General features: G+C 41.6%; 1 protein-coding gene across 3 annotated transcripts in view; it reads right to left on the bottom strand.

The window, feature by feature from the left end:
• Window positions 1-111: 111 nt before the first annotated feature.
• The window catches only part of KDM1A (lysine demethylase 1A), a 64,005-nt gene continuing 44,228 nt past the window's right edge, over window positions 112-19,888 (bottom strand). For 2 of the 3 annotated variants that reach the window (XM_019938546.3, XM_019938547.3), the window contains 11 exons: window positions 13,686-13,828; window positions 13,218-13,308; window positions 11,889-12,023; window positions 11,041-11,114; window positions 10,146-10,257; window positions 6,888-7,020; window positions 4,887-5,074; window positions 4,349-4,463; window positions 2,527-2,654; window positions 1,688-1,834; window positions 112-619 (listed from right to left, as the gene is read on the bottom strand). In XM_019938546.3, the coding sequence (XP_019794105.1) occupies window positions 434-619; window positions 1,688-1,834; window positions 2,527-2,654; window positions 4,349-4,463; window positions 4,887-5,074; window positions 6,888-7,020; window positions 10,146-10,257; window positions 11,041-11,114; window positions 11,889-12,023; window positions 13,218-13,308; window positions 13,686-13,828 (1,452 nt within the window). In that variant the 3' untranslated portion in view covers window positions 112-433. The remainder of the gene's footprint in view (window positions 620-1,687; window positions 1,835-2,526; window positions 2,655-4,348; window positions 4,464-4,886; window positions 5,075-6,887; window positions 7,021-10,145; window positions 10,258-11,040; window positions 11,115-11,888; window positions 12,024-13,217; window positions 13,309-13,685; window positions 13,829-19,888) is intronic. The other variant, XR_012327205.1, reaches the window with a different exon arrangement.

The following is a 19,888-nucleotide window of genomic DNA, read 5'->3' on the forward strand; positions in this document are numbered from 1 at the left end:
TATATAAACATCCTCTTTATTTAAACATGGATAAAAACTGGCATTTTCAAAGGAGTAACACCCCTGCCTTATATATAACTCGAAACCTAAGGGGAAACAAAAAGATAAGACTAATTTTCTATGAAGTTTTATTCTCAAAATATAAAAAACCACCACACACAAAGAGACTAAGATGTTCTCTCGCAGCACTTGCTTGCCTCAGTCCTAACGAAGAACACAGACTCCCACACTAATGGACAAGTGCCTCCCTAGCTCTAAGTCACTTAAAGGCGGCAACCTCCTTGGCCACCTGACCACCAGGAGCTCTAGCAGTTGATCTGGAGCCCAGATGCCAGGGTGAGTTTCTCAGTAGAATCTAATATTGCTAGAAGAGCTTTGCTTATGCAGCAAAAGACACAAACACATCGGCCTCTTCCCTTAGAACACATCCATCTCACATGCTCGGGGACTGCTGGGCAGGGACGCCTGGTGTGGCCTGGCGAGGCAGGGTATACATGGCCCCCAAGAACTGGTCTGCAATCCTTCCTGCTTCTCTCAGCCCACTCAGCAGAGCACCATGGACCGTGGCTGGGTAGTTACGGATTGTATGTTCTCCAGCAAAGAAGAGTCGTGGAATAGGCTATTGCAGGAAAAAAAATTAGAGAAAATCAGCAGGCTGCAAATATGCCTTATTGTTGTGTTTGAACTGCCGAATTCCTGTTGGATTTTGAGGGCTCACTACCTGCCCTCTCCACCCCATCACTGGCCCATCATTCTCCCAAAAAGGGTCTCCCTTTATCAGCAGGCATTTTCCTAGAACAAACAGAAGTACAAATGGGGCAATAAAACTCAGCCCAGGGCTTCCCTGGTGGCGCAGTGGTTGAGAGTCCACCTGCCGATGCAGTGGTTCGTGCCCCTGGTCCGGGAAGATCCCACGTGCCGCGGAGTGGCTGGGCCTGTGAGCCATGGCCGCTGAGCCTGCGTGTCCGGAGCCCGTGCTCCCCAACGGGAGAGGCCACAACAGTGAGAGGCCCGCGAACCGCAAAAAAACAAAACAAAAAACTCAGCCCAGCCTTAGTTCTAGGGTGATGCTTAACTGCATCTGTGTTTATTTATCGGTTTAATTCTCGGGGATACCCAGTTGTAGAGCTTCCTTTGCCTAATGTATCCCCTACTAGAGGTGTGGTGTTCCCGACTACTCTGAACCAGAGAGAACACAGCACTTGTTCTTGTTCTGGAACACTTCGGCCTCTCAGCTTAGAGCAGGCCTTACTTACCACAGGGTCCTGAGAAACCCTGACTACTCATAAAGACTTTAGGTTATTTCTCAGGGGCATTCCTGGAGGCCCCTAAGTAATTGGGATCCTGCAACAATCCTACGAGCCAGTACAAAATGGGGCACAATTAAAGATGGTTTTGTTTTTGTTTTTTAGGAACAAAAGTCTGAATAAGGAAAAAGTAATTGGTTTTTACTCTGGACTCTTGCATTCTGAACACAGACTGTCTAGACTGACAAGGACAACATGTAACGAATTAGACACAAACATTGCTCCTCCCTTTCCCTCTGCTTTTGGTTATCTGAAAGGGTCCAAGGGTCTAAGACTGACTAAAATCTAAAAAGAAAACCAGTGGCACTATTTTTACCCTGAAATCCTGGGATACTGGCCTGTTTCCAAATAAGCCCAGGTATAGTTTGCCAGTTTCTCACCTGTGGGGCACCTGGAATTGAGGGGCCAGGAGTGATTGGCTGAGCCATTAAGTCATAGTCATTTCCAGATGATCCTGCGGCTACATAGGAGTAGGAGCCCCGGGCCCAGGGATCAGCACGCCAGCGAGACACCACTGTTTCCTTGGGCTAAAGGAGAAACCATGAGTGGAAGTTATTACTGGACACCAAGGACAAATCGGTCATTTCTGAAAGGTGGAAAAGCTGTGATGGGTGGGGGCTACAAGTGAGAGAAAGGCAAGAGACACGAGAGTTAGCCAAGTGATGAATGCTGCTGCTATAAAATAAAAAAAATGCCTTCAGGCTGCAAGGAAGCCTCCAGATTGCCTTCTCGCTATGAATCCAGAGATCCACCCAGGGATTGATCTCTATTCCCTTTTAAAATTCACATGAAGCATTAATATGCCTTCTCTCAAAGGAATCATCAGGGACTTAAAAGTGTTCAATGGACCTAAAGAAAGAATAACAGAAAAAAGTACCAAGAGATTCTCTTGAGACTTCCCTTGGGGAGTTGGCCACTTCATCTGAAAGGTGGTTGGGGAATTGGGGGTGGGGATGATTCCACAAGCAGAGACAACAGACAACACAAGCAAAGAAATGCGGCAAATAGCCTTCTCAATCCCCTGGCCCATGTACTGGGGGCTTTTCTCAATCCCATACTTAGGGCATGAACTCTAAACATTAGCATTAATGTAAACCCAGCACACAATTCTGGCTGAAACTGTCCTGACCAAGAATCTGTGCTGCAACTCGAGATACACCAAACCCTGCTTTAGTCTAAACCCCAGATCCTCACCTGCCCCTGCCCCTTACTTACTTACCTGGGGCACTGCACTGCTACCAAAAATCCCTTTGAGAATGGCCAGGCATCGGCCAACAATCACATCATCACTTATGTTTTCCATGATGCCAGCAGCTTCTCCTGCCACTAGTGCCAATAGTATTGGAGCTAGAGAAACAGAAAGGACAATTCCAGGGTTTTCCTACAGACTTTTCTCAAGTACCTCCTTATCAGGTCTCACATTATTCTTGGCTGTTTGAAATCTGATGACAGACATGCACCACTCACGCTAGACACACGTTTCTGAGCCAGCAACTTGAATCCTATCCCCAGAAGGGTGCTGGCAAACCACAGTGAAGTGTGACTCATGTACTTCATTGCTTATAACCTGGCAGAATACAGAAGTTCTGAAGATATAACTTCAGATCTTGCTATCAAGTGTCCCTATATTTAGGCACAGAGTTCTTAGACATCTCCATGACCAGGGCTGCATCCTCTTAGCTGTCATCCCAGGCCCTTCCATACTCATCATCACCCTTACTCACCCATTTCGTGACTCTGTGTGCAACAGGCTTATGCGATAGCCACAGTACTAGATGCTAGGGATATAAAAACTATAAACTAGACTATATACTCCAAAAATCAACAACAACAAAAATAATCATAGAGACAATTACGAACTGTGATAAAAGCTATGAAAACACAGACTACAGAGAAAAGAATACAAGGACATAATTTCATTTGAGGCAGTGGGAATACATGTGTCCTGGAAAGTCTCTTTGAAATAGTACCATTTGGGCCAAGCCCTGAAGCTGCATAGAGTATGCCACATTGGGAAGGAAGAGATGGAGAAAAATAAAAGCACCCCAGGCCCAGGGCACAGTACAATGCAGAGGCCCCAGAGCAGAAGACAGCATGGTACATTTTAGGATTCCAGGAGAGCAGACAAGTGCGCCTGGAGGCTGGGGAGGGCATGGACAATGAAGAAGCTGAGTAGAAAAGAAGGGTCAGATTATTCAGCCTTCATGATGGCCACGATAATGAAAGCCATCAAAAGAAAGAAGTGGTGATAGCAGTCAGTGGCTATTGGCAATTGAACAGGTATGAGGTAAGAGTGGCCTGGACTGGGAGGTAGGCAGTGGGAAAGAAGTAAACAGGTCTGAGAGAGAGAGTGAGGCCCTGACAGGACTTGATGGCCTAGATCAGGGAAGAGAAAGAGCACTCAGCTGTTGCTGGAAACAATGTGCTCAGGGAGCAAATGGCTCCTCTGCGGAGTTAGTGGCCCTGGCCGTGCGAAGGATGTTCAGTACCAGGCAGTGAGGAGTGATGGAAAGAACCACGTGTCAGTCAAACTGGTTAACTGATGTGTCTGCACTGTCAAGGCCAGGCCTCCTGATACTGCTGCAAAGGAGAATGTCTTACATCCTTTTCTTGGAATGAGGTAAGATCTAAATATACTTCTTTTAAAAAAAAAAGCTCTATATAGAACTAAGAGCAACCCAATTACAGAAGAATGTAAAACAGGAGGTAGGAGTTTGATAAATACATTCTAGGGAAAGTGATCAAAGATTCAGGGGCAAGTCAGATACAAAAGTCTGAGAATGAGGAATACAAGTTTCCCTTTCCAGGAAGCTTCCCTGGGCCTGAGCCCGAGCCCCTGGCTGAGTTGATTTCTTCTTCTATGTCTTCTCTTGCAGTGCCTTGGCTTTCACTCTCACTCCTCTACTTCCTGCCCTGTTCTGAGGCTGCCAGCCTCCTTAATGTATCCCCCACTAGGTTGTGAACTCCTTGAAGGCAGTATAATATTCCTAATTCTCTATTCCTATAAGGATGTATAAAGATTAAAACTAGAAAGCCATTACCTTTATAGAGGTTCCAGAAGAGGAAGAGCTCACCCCTGCTGGCAGTCGTACTGCCAACATGTCCGAACAAATTGACACTTGGATCCCAGAATACCCGGTCAAAACACAACACGACCTATTGTAAAAAAGAAGCGTATAAGCTGGTGACAGCACTCAGAGAACATGGCTTTAAGCTAAGCACAGCTGTGCCTCAACAGGAAGTGCTTCTTCCTCAGACCTTACTAAAATAAGTTCCTTCTAATCTACTCTCAGTATAAGCCTAGAAATCCCTATTATACATGTACTACTTAGGAAGACATTTAGCACTCTCTTTTTATAGGCTTGGGTTTGAGAAGTGACCCCAGAAGACAGTCCTCATGGATACTTTCTATATAATTAGGTACTAAAGTTAATGAACTGACAGGCCTCACCCTGATATCACAGAGTTGATAGCACAGCAAAATGTTCAAAAACGCAAACCTCTCTCCTCTCTAAGTGGAGGGCAATCAGACTGATATTTGTACACTGGGTATGTAGAGAAGTACCTAGGGCAAGTTACCTTGTTAAGGTTGCCAAATCCCATCCTTTGGACTGCAGATGTTTTCCATTCAGGAAGAGGCGGCACAAACTGAACAGCTGGTGGCTGCTGCTTCAACACACCCAAGGGAAGGGTACAGAGAACTGCATCACACTTATAAATAAACGTCTGGCTCGTGGAGCGGGTATTCACAGCTATCACTTCACATCCTAGACAGGTTAGAGGAAAAAGGCTTTATTGGTGATAAGGATGATAATGACAAGGGTATTGAACATTTAGTGCACAGTAGAATCTACATGCTATCTCAGTTAATTCTTACTACAAGTTTGTGAAGTCAGTTCTGCTCATTTTCTACAGAAGAAAACTGAGGCAGAGGTGAAGTAACTTGTCTAAGGCCATACATGTAACAAGTGCCAGGATTTAAACCCAACAGTCAACTTCAGAGTCCTCGATCTCTACCACCATACTACCCCACCTTCCCGACTGATACACTGGGGATCTTTTGGACTAATAATAGGACCTTATCATTTACCAAAGTTAAGTAAATTTAGACCAAAATTAAGAGTAAAATGCCTATCCCGATAGAACCAATATCTCTCCACTGTGGTTAGGTGCTCACTAAGGACCAAAAGAAGAATGATATCAGAAGCTTGTGGTGCCGATCTAAGGGATGCAGCCTAAAACCACAGAGCATGCTATCCTTGAGAATATACAGTGATGCTTAGCTTGCCAGGATATGAATGAGCTCAAAGCTGACCACAGAAAAGGTACTGAAAGTAAGTTAATGTAATTCTCCCTCATTTGTGTTCAATTTTTTCTTCAGTAAATGCCTCTTTACATAATTTCTGAAAAATACATAGATAGCTCAAAGTAAGTATGACAGCTCCATACATGCCCATTTTCTGTGGCCACAGAATTAGGGAAAATGACACAAAAGCTAGTCTCACTGTTCTCCACCTGCCTGCAAATGGCTATTTAAGGCTGTAGATCTTCTCAACACCAGCAGCCAGAAGCTGCCTCTGAAGGGAAAACTAAAATCAAAACCTGTTACACTAGGGGCTTCCCTGGTGGCGCAGTGGTTGAGAGTCCGCCTGCCGATGCAGGGGACACGGGTTCGTGCCCCGGTCCGGGAAGATCCCACATGCCGCGGAGGGGCTGGGCCGGTGAGCCGTGGCCGCTGAGCCTGCGCGTCCGGAGCCTGTGCTCCGCAACGGGAGAGGCTACAACAGTGAGAGGCCCGCGTACCGCAAAAAAAAACCCCAAAACCCAAAAACCCCCCAAAAACCCAAACTGTTTCACTGGTTGTTAAAAAAATTATCTGTGGTGATCTCAGCAACTCTAGAAAAGGGGCCATGGAAGGCAAGACTGGTGGCCACATCTCCACTAGTCATGAGAGCCCTTAGAGAGCAGGGGTGACTAGCTTTCTTAAGGAGTTCAAGACTATTAATTCCAAAGGTGGGTGGATGATGGGCTCTCTGCACTCCACATGAAATGCACCCTGAAAGCAGCAGTACTGAGCACAGAGCCTACTGCCAAAGGAATCACAGGGCAATTTCATCTCTGAAGTCAACCTATCAGCAAAACTGCTCCCAGAATGAGAAACCAGCCTAAGCAGTTAGCCCACCTGAATAGGAAAAGCCAAAAACCAAGATGCAGATGGTGAAATACAAGGGGTGGGTCCCACTGGAGCCCTAGGGGCCCAAATCCTGGTATTTAAGAGCATACTTAGCAAAATTAGATCCAAACTCCCTGGCTGTTTACTATAATACCAAACTAATATGCACAAACTGGAGACTCTAAAAATTGCCCCAATTTTCTGGTTTATACTAAGATGGGGTCAGAGCCTCTAAAGGCTCTACAGCCTCAGTACTTCTGTAAATGCAAAATTTTAAATTCAGGAATCAGAGTTTATGAGACATTCTATCAGGAGATGTACCTAAAATTTTTTCTGTAGGTCAAACTCAACAAAAGATCAGTACCATGTTTCAAAGTAAGAGATTTATCTTACCAGTAAAGACGTACCTGAAGCTGTGTAGCGAACCTGCCGAACTGCTGTATTCAGTTTAATGTCCAGGCCTTCTGCTAAAGCCACAGGCACACATGAGTAGCCATTCCTCACTGTCAGGTGGCTGCCAGTAAACTCAAAGTCATCATCCTAAAGAAGACAGAAAAGAACATATTTTCACACTTTCTTAATCTAACTTATGCCACTTATATTGAGTCCTACAAAATAACACTGAAAAAACACCAGCTTGTGGAAAGCCAATATTCTAAGACAGAAATTAAAGAATAATCACTCAGTCTTCCACTACAGCTGCCCCAGGAAACTAAAGGGAAAACGGAAAGAACGCCAGAATGTCACTAATAGCTACCTCTGGGCAGTGAGATTGGGGCAGTTTCTTTTCTTCTGTGATAGACTTTTTATCATCACAGTCCTACACCACCAAGTCCAGACTACCCACGGCGCGCAGGAGAGGGAAGGAAGCTTATTCAGTAAATTCAGATGATACCATAAAAGTTTGTTTGGCTTTTGTATGCACTGTAGATGTGGTAGGATATCAGACTCACCATCCTAATTACATTTTCTTCTACATAACAGCAAGATCAGTTTTTATGGCTTAAACTTACAGGTTTTAAAGTTGAGGAAGACTTCCAAAACTAAAGTTGGTCAAACCAGACGTAATCTAGGATTATAAAGATTCGCCCAAGATAATCCATGAAGAAGTCAAGATTTGGCCTGGAAGAATTCCCAAAATGATTTCATGTCTTTGAATTTACTGAAAAATTTTCCAAATAGAGAAACTTTTGAAGGCTAGTTGATATTGCTAATTTCATGAAACTCCTGGGGAAAACATACCACGATTCTTAGGAATTAGATAAAAATATACCGGGCTGGCAGCACAACTCTCACTACTTAGTGACTGACTCATTTGTTCCCCATATGGATCAGTTCACATCACCTACATTCAAAATTTAAAACGATTACAAATGAATACATATTGCAACATCAAATGATAGATCAGTGACTAGAGGTAATTTAGTATTTACATGAAAAACCATAAAGAAACTGGAAATTCTACAAGATTTATACCACTAGCAGGTGCAATCCTTGCCAAATTCAAATTCTAAAGAATACCAGGACATAATCTGAAGATGAAGAAGTAAAAATAATTTTACTAGGAAAATGTATAATGAAAATGAAAATATGTAAGCAAAATATAATATTTACTTCTATACAGTCTTAAGTCTGGCCAAAGTCTCAGATTTACAGGTCCATTCAGCATCTAAGAAACCTGGTGATTTCTCACCAGTTCAAGAGTAAATCACACTGAAACCACTTAAAAATAATTTAACAAAAGATGTGTAAGACTGGTACACTGAGAACTATAAAGTACTGCTGAGATAAGTTAAAGGAAACCTAAATAAATGGAGAGATATACCATGTTCAAGGATTAGAAGACTCACTATTGTTAAGATGACAATCCCAGAAGGTATTTTTTTTGTAGAGACTGATAAGCTGATTCTAAAACTTTATAGAAGATCTAAAATAGTCAAAACACTTTCAAAAAAGAACAAAGATGAAGAACTTATACTACCTGATTTCAAGATGTACTATAAAGCAAAAGTAATCAAGACAGTGTGACAGTGGCATATAGAAGAACTGATTTTCAACAAAGGCTCCAAAACAAATAAGGAAAAAAGATGGTGCTAGAATAGTTAATTAGATAACCATATGGAAAAATATGAACCCTACCTCACCTCTCACTATACACAAATTTTTTTTTTTTTTTTGCGGTACGCGGGCCTCTCACTGTTGTGGCCTCTCCCGTTGCAGAGCACAGGCTCCGGACGCGCAGGCCCAGCGGCCATGGCTCACCGGCCCAGCCGCTCCGCAGCACATGGGATCTTCCCGGACCGGGACACGAACCCGTGTCCCCTGCATCGGCAGGCGGACTCTCAACCACCGCGCCACCAGGGAAGCCCTATACACAAAAATTTAACTCAAAATGGGTCATAGACCTAACATAAGAGCTAAGCTCATAAAACTTCAGGAAGAAAACAGGAGAAAATTTTTGCAATCCCAGTTTAGACAAAGATTTTTCAGGACACAAAAAGCACAAAGCCTAAAGAAAGAGTTGATAAACAGGACTTCATAAAATTAAAAACTTTTGCTCTTTGAAAGATACCATTTAGAAAATGAAAACGCCAGTTGTAGACTGGAAAACATAAATCTGACAAAGGAACTGTATCCAGAATTTACAGACCATAATGAACTCTTACAAGAGGACAAACAACTGTTTTATAAATTTAATTTTTTTAACTTTTTATTTTATATTGGAGTATAGTTGATTAACAATGTTGTGACAGATTTTTTTAAATAGGCAAAAGTTCTGAACAGACTTTTCACCAAATAATTGACATATGAATGGCCAATCAGCACATGAAAAGATGCTTCACCGTTACTAGTCATCACAGGAATGCAAATTAAAACCACAATGAAAAACTACTATACAACCATTAAAATGGTTAAAATTTTAAAAACTGGCGATACCAGGTGTTGGTGAGGTTATGGAGCAACTGGGGCGGGCATATACTACTGCTGCTGAGAATGAGATGTGGAAAACCGTTTGGAAGTTTCTTATAAAGTTAAAAATCTACTTCCCGCAGACCCAAATATTTTACTTCTAGATATTTACCCAAGAGAAAGACATGAACGTTCACAGTAGCTTCAATCATTTATAGCCAAAAACGAAACAACCTAAATGTCTGTTCATGTATCAGTGAATGGGTACATTCTGTGGCCGTATCCATACAATGGATATGAATATTACTAAACAACAAAAAGAAACAAACTATTGATATACACAACAACAATGAATCTCAAAATCAAAAAAAGGCACAGACAAAGGCTACATACTGTACAATTATATACTGTATGGTCCAATTTACATGCAATTCTAGAAAAAGCAAAACTATAGTGACAGAAAGCAAATCAGTGGTTGCGTAGGGCCAGGAGCAGGAGGGCTGGGGACTGACTGCAAAGGGACAAGAGGACTTTTCAGGGTGACAGAAATGTTCTGTATCTTAATTGTGGGTGTGGTGGTTCATGACTATGTAAGTCTGGCAAAACATCAAATTGCTCACTTAAAATAGGTGAGTGTTATTGAATATAAATTATATCTTAATAAAGCTGTTTAAAAACACACATACAAACAAATTAACAGTTTATCTTAGGAGCCCTCTCAAAGACATGTGCAATACATGGTAAGGGAATTTTACCTGATCCCAATGTTTAAGGGAAAGTGTAGAGAGAGGTGTGGCATTAGCAAATTCAAGATTTGCAAAATGCCAGTCAAGTATTTGTCTGTCTCTTGACGAGAGATACACATCACTGCAAAATGAGAACAAAGGAGCACAAGGTTATTAAAGGACATTACTATGATTCTCAATGGGCTGATGTGGATGATCTCAGTGGGACTATGCCTTATGTGAAGAAATTCTAAGTCAAAAAGCAGGACCGTATCTGTTTTATTAAGCCCTTTATTCCTGCTGCCTAGAGCAGGCCAAGCCATAAAGCAAGGCCTGACTGTAATTCCGGGGAAAAAAAAAGTCTTCTTTATCCTGTTACCTTGCATTATAAAAGCTTACTTTAAAACATTTTTTTTGTTTTATACTTTGAATAAAGCATGGACTTTTTTTTTTTTAAGCAAGAATGGGTAGCATCCCTGACTACAGAAAAGAGTAGATGTATGTGGAGGCTGGATGCAACATGCAGCACACTGTCACCATGTAAGAGTTCACTGTCAAAAACCCAATGGAAATAAAGTGTAATACTTTCCTAGTCCCCAGAATTATGAGTTTAAAGCAATACCACCTTCTACGCCACTCAAAGACAATTTTCATTCATGTATCAAATCTTATGGGAAAAGGCTATCTTTTAAAAAAAAGATACCTAGCAAGTATCTAGGACACCGTTACACATTAAAATATAACAGCAGAGGATTAAGGAGCCTGACAAATAGTCCTATGTGCACAGATACCTTCCATTCATTAAACAATTTACAATACATTCACTGAACATAAATAAAAGCCCAGGGTGCTTTGTAATTTTTCTTTTAAATCTAACAGAAGGAACAGTAAAAGCTATCTTTCTGAGCGTTCGTGTTTTCCTTACCTTGGGGGATTGGCTTCCAATTCTTGAAGTTTTTCTTCTAGCTTTCCTTGTGTTTCAGCTAATTCATCATATTCCTGATAAAATTAAGAGAACTGGGTTGATCTTGATGGGTCAGAGACCCACCTAGTTATTTATACCACAAGGTGTAAGGCCTGGACCATATCCCTGTTCAGGTTAATCTACAAGTGTGCCTTAGCTGAAGGCTGGAGGTTGGGTCAGGGCTCAGGGATGGTTGTTCTCGGAGACAAGTTACAATGTTAGCCTAGAATTAAGACTGAGGGGGGTGGGGGCGGGGAGGTGGGGGAGGATGCAGAAGGAGGAAATAAAGAAACATACTAGTATGCTACACAGTAAGGATGAAAAAGAATAGTGACTACCACTTCCGGTACGTTTACTGTGTCCCGAGCATGGAATAACCACTTCAGACCCCCTACAAGTGAGGTAGTACTAACACCATGTCACAGATGAGGTGACTAAGGAGTCTAAGGTCACAGGGCTAGGAGATACTAAGTTAGGGATTTCAACCAGACAGTTTGACTCCATTCAATAACTCTGAAGTCCATGTTCATTATCATTATTTTAAATTGTCAGAGATAAACTATGACAGAGGGCTAAACTGAGATGTGGGTAAGCTAAAGGATGACACTGTGAAAACAAGGCAGGAATTCTGCAGAAAAAGCAGACAAAATTAACCCATTAAGTTCCCACAGCTCCTGTGTACCAAACCCTCTTCCTACTACAGGCACCTGTGATTGGCTAGTGGCTCTCTCTTTTCCAAAGTTTCCCGGATCTATACTATTTCTTAGGATTCCAAGTAAAAATCAATGAGGCATGTATGTATACCATACCTTGCATAAGGCAGTTAGATCCCTGTGTTTGCTTTTCACTAAGAACTCAGCAGTGATATCTCTGGGTGGCTTGACTTCAGATGCTTCTTTGTATTGCTGATGGAGTTCTTTAATTTTCTCTTTTAAATTTACCATCTAAGAGGGAAAAATACAAATTTACCATTCCAGACAGTAATTCATCACCAAAGCATGTACTTTGGTTCCTCCCCTAAACTGCTATTATACCAAAACAGGGTTATACTGCAAGGTCTATGGAATTCTTAAATACCTCTTCCAAATCATGATATTAAAAAAAATTTTTTTAATGACATTTTAAAACAGGAAAAAATCCTATATGGCTCAACATAGAGGTATCACATCACTATCAGATAAGGAGGATTGGCTCTGTCTTCCAAAACAAATGGGAGAACTAGGAATGTCCCATTAATAAAAATATATAATTAATTAAAAATTAACTACCAGGAAAAACAAACTGTCTCCAATTAAACTTATTGCTTTGGGAAACAAATTGTCATGATTTGTTTTTTAAATATGTAAAAGGTCAAATCATCACACAAAGAACCATTCCCAATGTTAGTTTTTTCGGATTTCTGGTGGTGCTACACAAGACTAGGGTGAAGGTTAAAGCTTGAGACTGGGAGCTTCACACCAGCTGGCCATGTTCTAGCCACTCTTCTCACTTCATCCATACCACAATCCATGAAGAAGACGTGCCAGAGACCTCTTCATTTGACAAGATGACGAAATGAGGTACAGTGAGAGAATGAGGCAAGAGTCCAGTCACAAGATGCACCCAGATTTTGCATCATAAAGCCCCCAAGTTTGCAGCTGGCAGGATGAGGAGAAACAAATGGTTTCCCAGTCTGGAGCTGGGGCTCTGGAAGATGGCATAAACAAAGGCCCCCTTACAGGTACCACTGGGGAATATCCCCATATTGGCACCTCAAGTGAAATAATTATGCCAATGAATTATGGTACTGGCTGCTGACATGTTGTCTTCATCAGTGGGAACTTAACCCCAGCACAGCTGATCTCCTTCTCATCCTAGACTTCAGCAGAGGGCACTAGGCCAGCTTTGCAACAGGCAACAGCAACCTGACACAGGAAAGATCTATTTCCCCCAGCATCAATTTACCAATAATGCCATACAGAAAGACTGACAGATAATACAGTGCCCTTTGCTAGTCATTATTTTCTTAACAATAATGAGCTGTGCAGACTTTCTCTCCCATGGAGGAAAAAAATCAGAAATGCTTTTAAATTTCTAAATTAAAGGCCTTTTCCCCCTACTGATGCATCTTCAGCTATGAAAAAAATATAAAATTTCACCTTATTAAGAAGTTCTTTCAGTTCCTCCTGAGTTTTCACTATCTTCTTCCAATGTTCAATCTGCTCATCTTTGACATGCTTTTCTTGTAACCTGAAGAGACAATATATATGCTCCGGCCACACAGCCAGCCTTGCTGAGTAAGACAGGTGCCCATCAGAAACATTTGATGGCATCAAGGCCCTCTAAAATTTCTAATACTTTGGAATAAGAAAGTTGGCTGGTGGCAAATTATTTTCTAGGCTATGTTAAATACAGTTAATTCAATACCATAAAAGACATGAATTTTACAATCGAGAGAGCCTTAAGGATCATGTAATTATTTTAAATAGCTTTACTTTTGGATTTAACTATTTCACAAGAAAATAAGTGAAAACTAGCTCAAATAAGATTTGATGAAAACTTTAAACATTAAATAGCAAATCTATAAACGGAATCTATAATACAACAAGCGGTATCAAAGTACTTACTGAATGACAACTTCCAATGCCTGGCCAAGGGACACAGGCTTATTATTGAGGACATTGAAGTCTAGTTGATGACTAAGGTAAGATGTAGCTTCTAGCAACCGGTTAAACTCTTGCTCTACCATTTCATCTTTCTCTTTAGGAACCTGAAAATTTGAAGTATGGCAGAGTTGGTCCTTACACGACTAAACATAACCATCCATGAAAACACAAATGCTCTGCAGTTTAAAAGGTCAAAATATGTATCTCAAAGGGGAAACCTTTGAGGACAATGATTCAAACTGTCTTTTCTATGAAGTGGTCAATTCCATTAAATGAGATATGAAATGTTTCAGCCCAGATATTTTCCTATTCTCACGATTTTGCCCTCAGAGCTGGGACTCTACCTTTATTAACAGCCACAGGATTCACATTGGTGTTGAGTGAAGTCATGTGGAGCCCAAGATGCCCTGGAGTTGACATGCACTGAGATAAGCTGGGCTGACATGCAGACAACACACTGGAGAAGTCCCAGAGAACAAAGACTATGTTAACACACCTGAGCACCTTCCAGAATAAGGACAGGATGAAAAAATAAGAAGCCCAAGGTATCTGCTTCCCCTCAAAGACGACAATTTCAGGTAGGAGTAGGGAAGAGAGAAGTGAAATTCATGGCTATTAATAAGAACACAACAGCATCTTAATTCTTTCTCAGAGTAATAGTGTTTTATGGCACCAATTAAGTTCAGAGTTGAATATCCAATGCTCTTAGACTATGAGTGACTGAGGTACCAGGTCTGGCTCACTACTGTGGAGTAAGAGAACAGATTGCAAAGCAGATCATCAAGCTGCAAGACCATGCTCCTAATCCCTGCTGTGCCCCTACCTAGTGATACCATCAGTTAGCTGACACAAATTCCTCTGCTACTGCTTAATTCAGCCCCAGAGTAAACTGTATCTACAATCCTATTGCTGAATTCATGGGAATAGCGAGAAGGAAAAAGCATGTCTAAGGCAAGCATCTCTTGCCATAAAAAGCTAGGCACCGGGACTTCCCTGGTGGTCCAGTGGTCAAGACTCCGTGCTCCCAATGCAGGGGGCCTGGGTTCAATCCCTGGTCAGGGAACTAGATCCCGCATGCCACAACGAAAGATCCCACGTGTGGCAACAAAGATCCCGCGTGCCACAACTAAGAGCCGGCACAGCCAAATAAATACATAAAAAAAAAAAAAGGCGCTAGGCACCAACTGGGAAACAGGATTCAAAATTTGGATTTTCACTTTACCATCAACCTAAAATTGGTAACAAGAAAACAAAACATGAAAGTAAGCCCTAATAATCACTAAGGCTGAGGAAGAATGATCTACAATTAGAGGTAACTATTATGGACAAGATCATCACAGTAAAACTCTGCTTCTCATCTGCAACTCCTTCAGTTTTGCCCTTCCCAATTAAATGGATGCTTTCGAAGCACTAGCCTCTGCCCCTTCACTGATGAGTCACACAGTAACTCTTAGCAGATGAGCCATGGTATAGCAAAAAAGAATATGGTGAGAAGTATAATCTGCACCAAAACAAAGGGAAAAGGACTGCAACTCTCCTTTGGAACTGTAAATTATGACAAGACACTGTAACTAATTCAATCAAAATAATATTTTAAAGCATCAAGTTCTAAAAGATCACACATGGGAGAGATCAGGAAATCTTTATGAATTAGAGAATCCCCCTTAGCCTTAGAAATAGAAACCCCTGAGAATCTTTTGGTTTATGTTGAGAAATAAGGCAGTGAATCAGGCTTTGGATGCTTGGTGCCATTTATATATCAGGGTGGTACCTAGGACTTGGTACCTAGGACTTGGTGGATCAAACACATCTGACCTACCCATTCAAGTCCAGGGCCAAAGAAAGGAGTTCTTGGTGACATCGCTACTTGTTTTGATTACACAGCTATCAGAGCTGATGGAAGTGACCTTCTTGTCAGGAATTTCATTTACTTTCCCGTCAGTTACATATACTCTATATATGATGGTCACATAAAGAACAGCTCAAAGCAATGCTGAAATTTTGCTTGGTGTTAATTCCCGCAGTGATGTTACAAAAGATGGTTCTAAATTTGGTGCTCCTTTAAAAAGGAAACAATCACATTTTCAATATGAAATCTACATAGTTATGAGCTCTTCACTGATCACAGATGCAATATGAATGACTGCTTTTCCTGGAGTACAAATGGTGATATTTCTACATGTGGCTTCTAAAATGCCTAGCAGGAGGATGCTATAGCAGCAAGAGGGATCAGATCACATATGCCTCTACAATAGGACAGAAAGTGCCAATACGCCAAGTTTGCAAATGGTACAGATTAAAGCTCTTCCAGTGTCAATTGGATGGCTTGCTTTAGACAAGCTCTAATCTTTACAGCTAGAGTGACAGTCACATAGGGAAGTTCATATTGAAAAAGTACGCAGCACTCAAAGGCTCAGTATCTGGGGTCCAGGGTGTGTGGTACAGAAATATTTAAAGGGACACTGTCAAGGTTAGAGGGACCAAATTTGACCTTTTGTTTCTTCCCTCTGTTTGCTGAGCAGCCCACATGATTCGTTACACTTTCCCCTTTAGTCCACCCACACCCCCGACAAAAAACTTGACTTTTTACATGCTCTTTCAATGACAAATACTCAAATGGCACCAGCCCAACATACAGGTGCAACTCTACAACAAACCAGTGGGAATGTATGATGGACGGGATCTTTGGAAGGGAAAGATTTAAGTTTCAGGCTTTTAATGGGTTACTGTAAACAGTGAGGAAAATGAATTGAAAAATTATGAAAGAAAAATACCTTGACAGTGTCCTTTTAACCAGTGCAGCAGAGAGAGAAATAAACTGTAAATAAGAGCCCACAGCCAAGCCAAGTTTAGTTTTCTAAGACGGCAGTAGAATCAAGGCTTTAAACACACAGCATGACAGAAGCATTGTGAGCTCAGAAGCTGCAACTACCACAGAGATAAGGAACAGACTGTACAGAGACTAAAATGAGAGAGTCAAGGCACAGAAATGGGCAAAAGAAAGGCACTTTGGGTGGGGGTGGGGGTGGTAAAGGGAGACAGTGCAGAAAGCAGAGAGGAGTAAGCAAAATTCAGTACAAGAGAAAAAGAACAACAATCAAACCAAACAAACACCAAACCAAAAGATCACTACTGCATCTGATACCAGAATGACATGACTGCATCTCCAGGACACCCCCTCTAACTCGGGGCTCCAGTCAGCAGTCAGGTCCCATCCATTTTCTGCTAAGCAGTTATAGGAATGTTGTCAGTGACACCAGGGGTAGCTTTGAAACCTGGATTTTTTCCCATTAATTTTAAAATTACACTTTAAAATTAAAGAAATATTTGGAAAACAGTACATAAAATACTTGTCCATTAGGACACCAATACTGACTGGGAGAAAAGCAAAATGTGTTTTTGATGTATTTAAACCTTGACTCTGTTTCTAAAGTTAATCTATTAGATATATTCTACTTGACACACTCAGACAATGACAAGAACTTTAGCAACTGACTACCCTAAGCACCCCCTACACACCTGTTTCAGGTCATTTCTTTCCCTTTGGTGAGAACCCTTGGACTCTGTTAGTTCCACAAATAATTATGAAAGGATGTTGAAATACTGGCAATCTCTAACACAAGTCACAATAATTTTAGTTTAACCTGACCATTCATTCTTTTTTTAGAAAATAAGTTTATTTATTTATTTTTATTTTTGGCTGCGTTGGGTCTTCGTTGCTGCGTGGGCTTTTTCTAGTTGCTGCGAGCGGGGGCTACTCTTTGTTGTGGTGCGCAGGCTTCTCATTGTGGTGGCTTCTCTTGTGGAGCAGGGGCTCTAGGTGTGTGGGCTTCAGTAGTTGCGGCACACGGGCTCAGTAGTTGTGACACACGGGCTTAGTTGCTCCGTGGCACGCAGGATCCTCCCGGACCGGGGCACAAACCTGTGTCCCCTGCATCGGCAGGCGGACCCTCAACCACTGCGCCACCAGGGAAGCCCTAACCTGACTGTTCTATTGTATATTCTTAAATTGCATCCTCAGAAAGGAACTCAGCAAATGTTACCAAGGCTTAAGCACCACATTTTACGCAGCTGGATTCCTATATTACAACACAGTGACAACACATAACAACAAACGAAGAAGCAGTCTTTCGGGAAAGGGCCTTTGATACAGTTTCCTAGCAAAGAATCAAACAAAAAGGCTATTGCTTGAAACAGATTTTATGATTTTTCAAAACCATTTATTTCTCAATGAAAGGCTCCAAATAAATGGTTCCTTCAAGACTAAACATTTGGTGAGTCTCCCTCCTCTAAATGGGGTCTAACCCTGACTGCTTTGATCCTATTACACGGAGCATCCATATATGGAGGACGGATTATATGGAGCATCCCTGAACATGGTCCGGGTGGGGAAGCCTGTGTGACTGGCTCATGCAGAATAAATTCTGGGAGAGCCAAACAACTTTCTGGACACGGTCCCTGATTCTGTAAGGAATCATCTCAAAGGAAGGACAGCTCTCCTTAGTTCTACCTCTGGTTGCATTCTATCATCACAAGCTTGGTAGGTCTTCAAAAACATTGCCCATCTGTCATACTTCCAGTCTGCATAAGTTCTCTAGCAGCAGAGCAAAAATGGAGTTAAGTGTACCTAGGTTCCAGGTACTCAAAATTCTGAGATTTAGCCAGAGAAATCCTCAGGAAGAATTACATGTTGAAGAAAGTTGTAATGGCAAAATCTGGCCAACAGAGGCCACAGTCAACCTCCACCTCTCCCATCCCCATGCACTTCTACAATTACGGTAAAACGAAAGATTAGTGGAAAAATAAATTTACATCTGAGGAGTTTCTAACCCAGATTCCCAAATAGCTAAGGGAAATGAGATATTGTTATTAACCCTGAAGGGAGAATAAGGACAACAGGTATATCCTTAATTCAAATAAAATTCAATGTGATTCTATAAATGGAGACTGTTGCCTCCCTCTCCTTCTTTTACCTCATAAGGAATCTTTCAGGGGATGTAAATAACTGACTTTCCTAGAGCAGGGACTAAGCCATGTGGAGAAGGCACACATGGCATGTCTAAGGAGTGCACTCCAGCAACTTCTAGCACATAGCAGAGGTGCTCAGTAAATTCTTGTTAAATAAATTAATATAGTTTGGAAAAGAAAAGTCAGTATTATAACTATATTTGAGGGGAAAAAACTTACTTTGCAACTTCAAAAACATTAAAGGAAGGCATGAGATTTTTATATTTATAAAAAGCAGGGATTGGCAGTCATGATTTTAAAGGGTAGAGAAAGACTTCCTTAAAGATACCAAAGATGTTTCCAAAAAGGAAGATGAAAACTGAAACGGCCAAGATACCTCTGTCAAAAGTATAACCACTTAAGCACCACTCTCTATGAATAAAAGTGGAAACTTGCTAAGTTATGATAGGTACTGAGTGTATCCAATCAATGGTATTTCTAAGAAGCCTGGCATGCGTTACCTTTCAAGTGTTATCTTTCTTCCTCATAATCAGGTTCTGTTTCTCTAAGTAGTTACTGAGTCTTTTGATCTCACTTAATAATCACACACACACACACACACACACAGAGTCTCTCTCTCTCACACAGTCACTCACTTCAGATACCTTTCATTACTCAAAAAAAGTCAAACACAAAACTAGAATCTAAAGCCCCCAAGTTACTAGCCGTATAGGAGATGCAGAAAACACTCACAGTCATTTCTCCAGTCTCCCCCACCAATCCATGTTTTCAGTCCTCTCACTGGTGACTCCCAAAATGCTCCTGAAATATGAATTACCCTATTTCCCAACCTTACCCATATCTATTTAAAACTGCATAATTCAGAGGATAACTCCATCATCAGTTAATCCGAGGGCACCTGCTTTATTAGCTCCAATTATTTGTTTTTTTTGTTTTGTTTTGTTTTTGCGGTACGTGGGCCTCTCACTGTTGTGGCCTCTCCCGTTGCGGAGCACAGGCTCCGGACGCGCAGGCTCAGCGGCCATGGCTCATGGGCCCAGCCGCTCCGCGGCATGTGGGATCTTCCTGGACCGGGGCATGAACCCGTGTCCCCTGCATCAGCAGGCGGACTCTCAACCACTGCGCCACCAGGGAAGCCCTCTGATTGTTTTTATAGGCTTGGAAGATACTTCTATTTATAAGAATATCCTATAGTA

This window comes from Tursiops truncatus, chromosome 1 (genome assembly GCF_011762595.2).
Source record: "Tursiops truncatus isolate mTurTru1 chromosome 1, mTurTru1.mat.Y, whole genome shotgun sequence".
NCBI lineage: Eukaryota > Metazoa > Chordata > Mammalia > Artiodactyla > Delphinidae > Tursiops > Tursiops truncatus.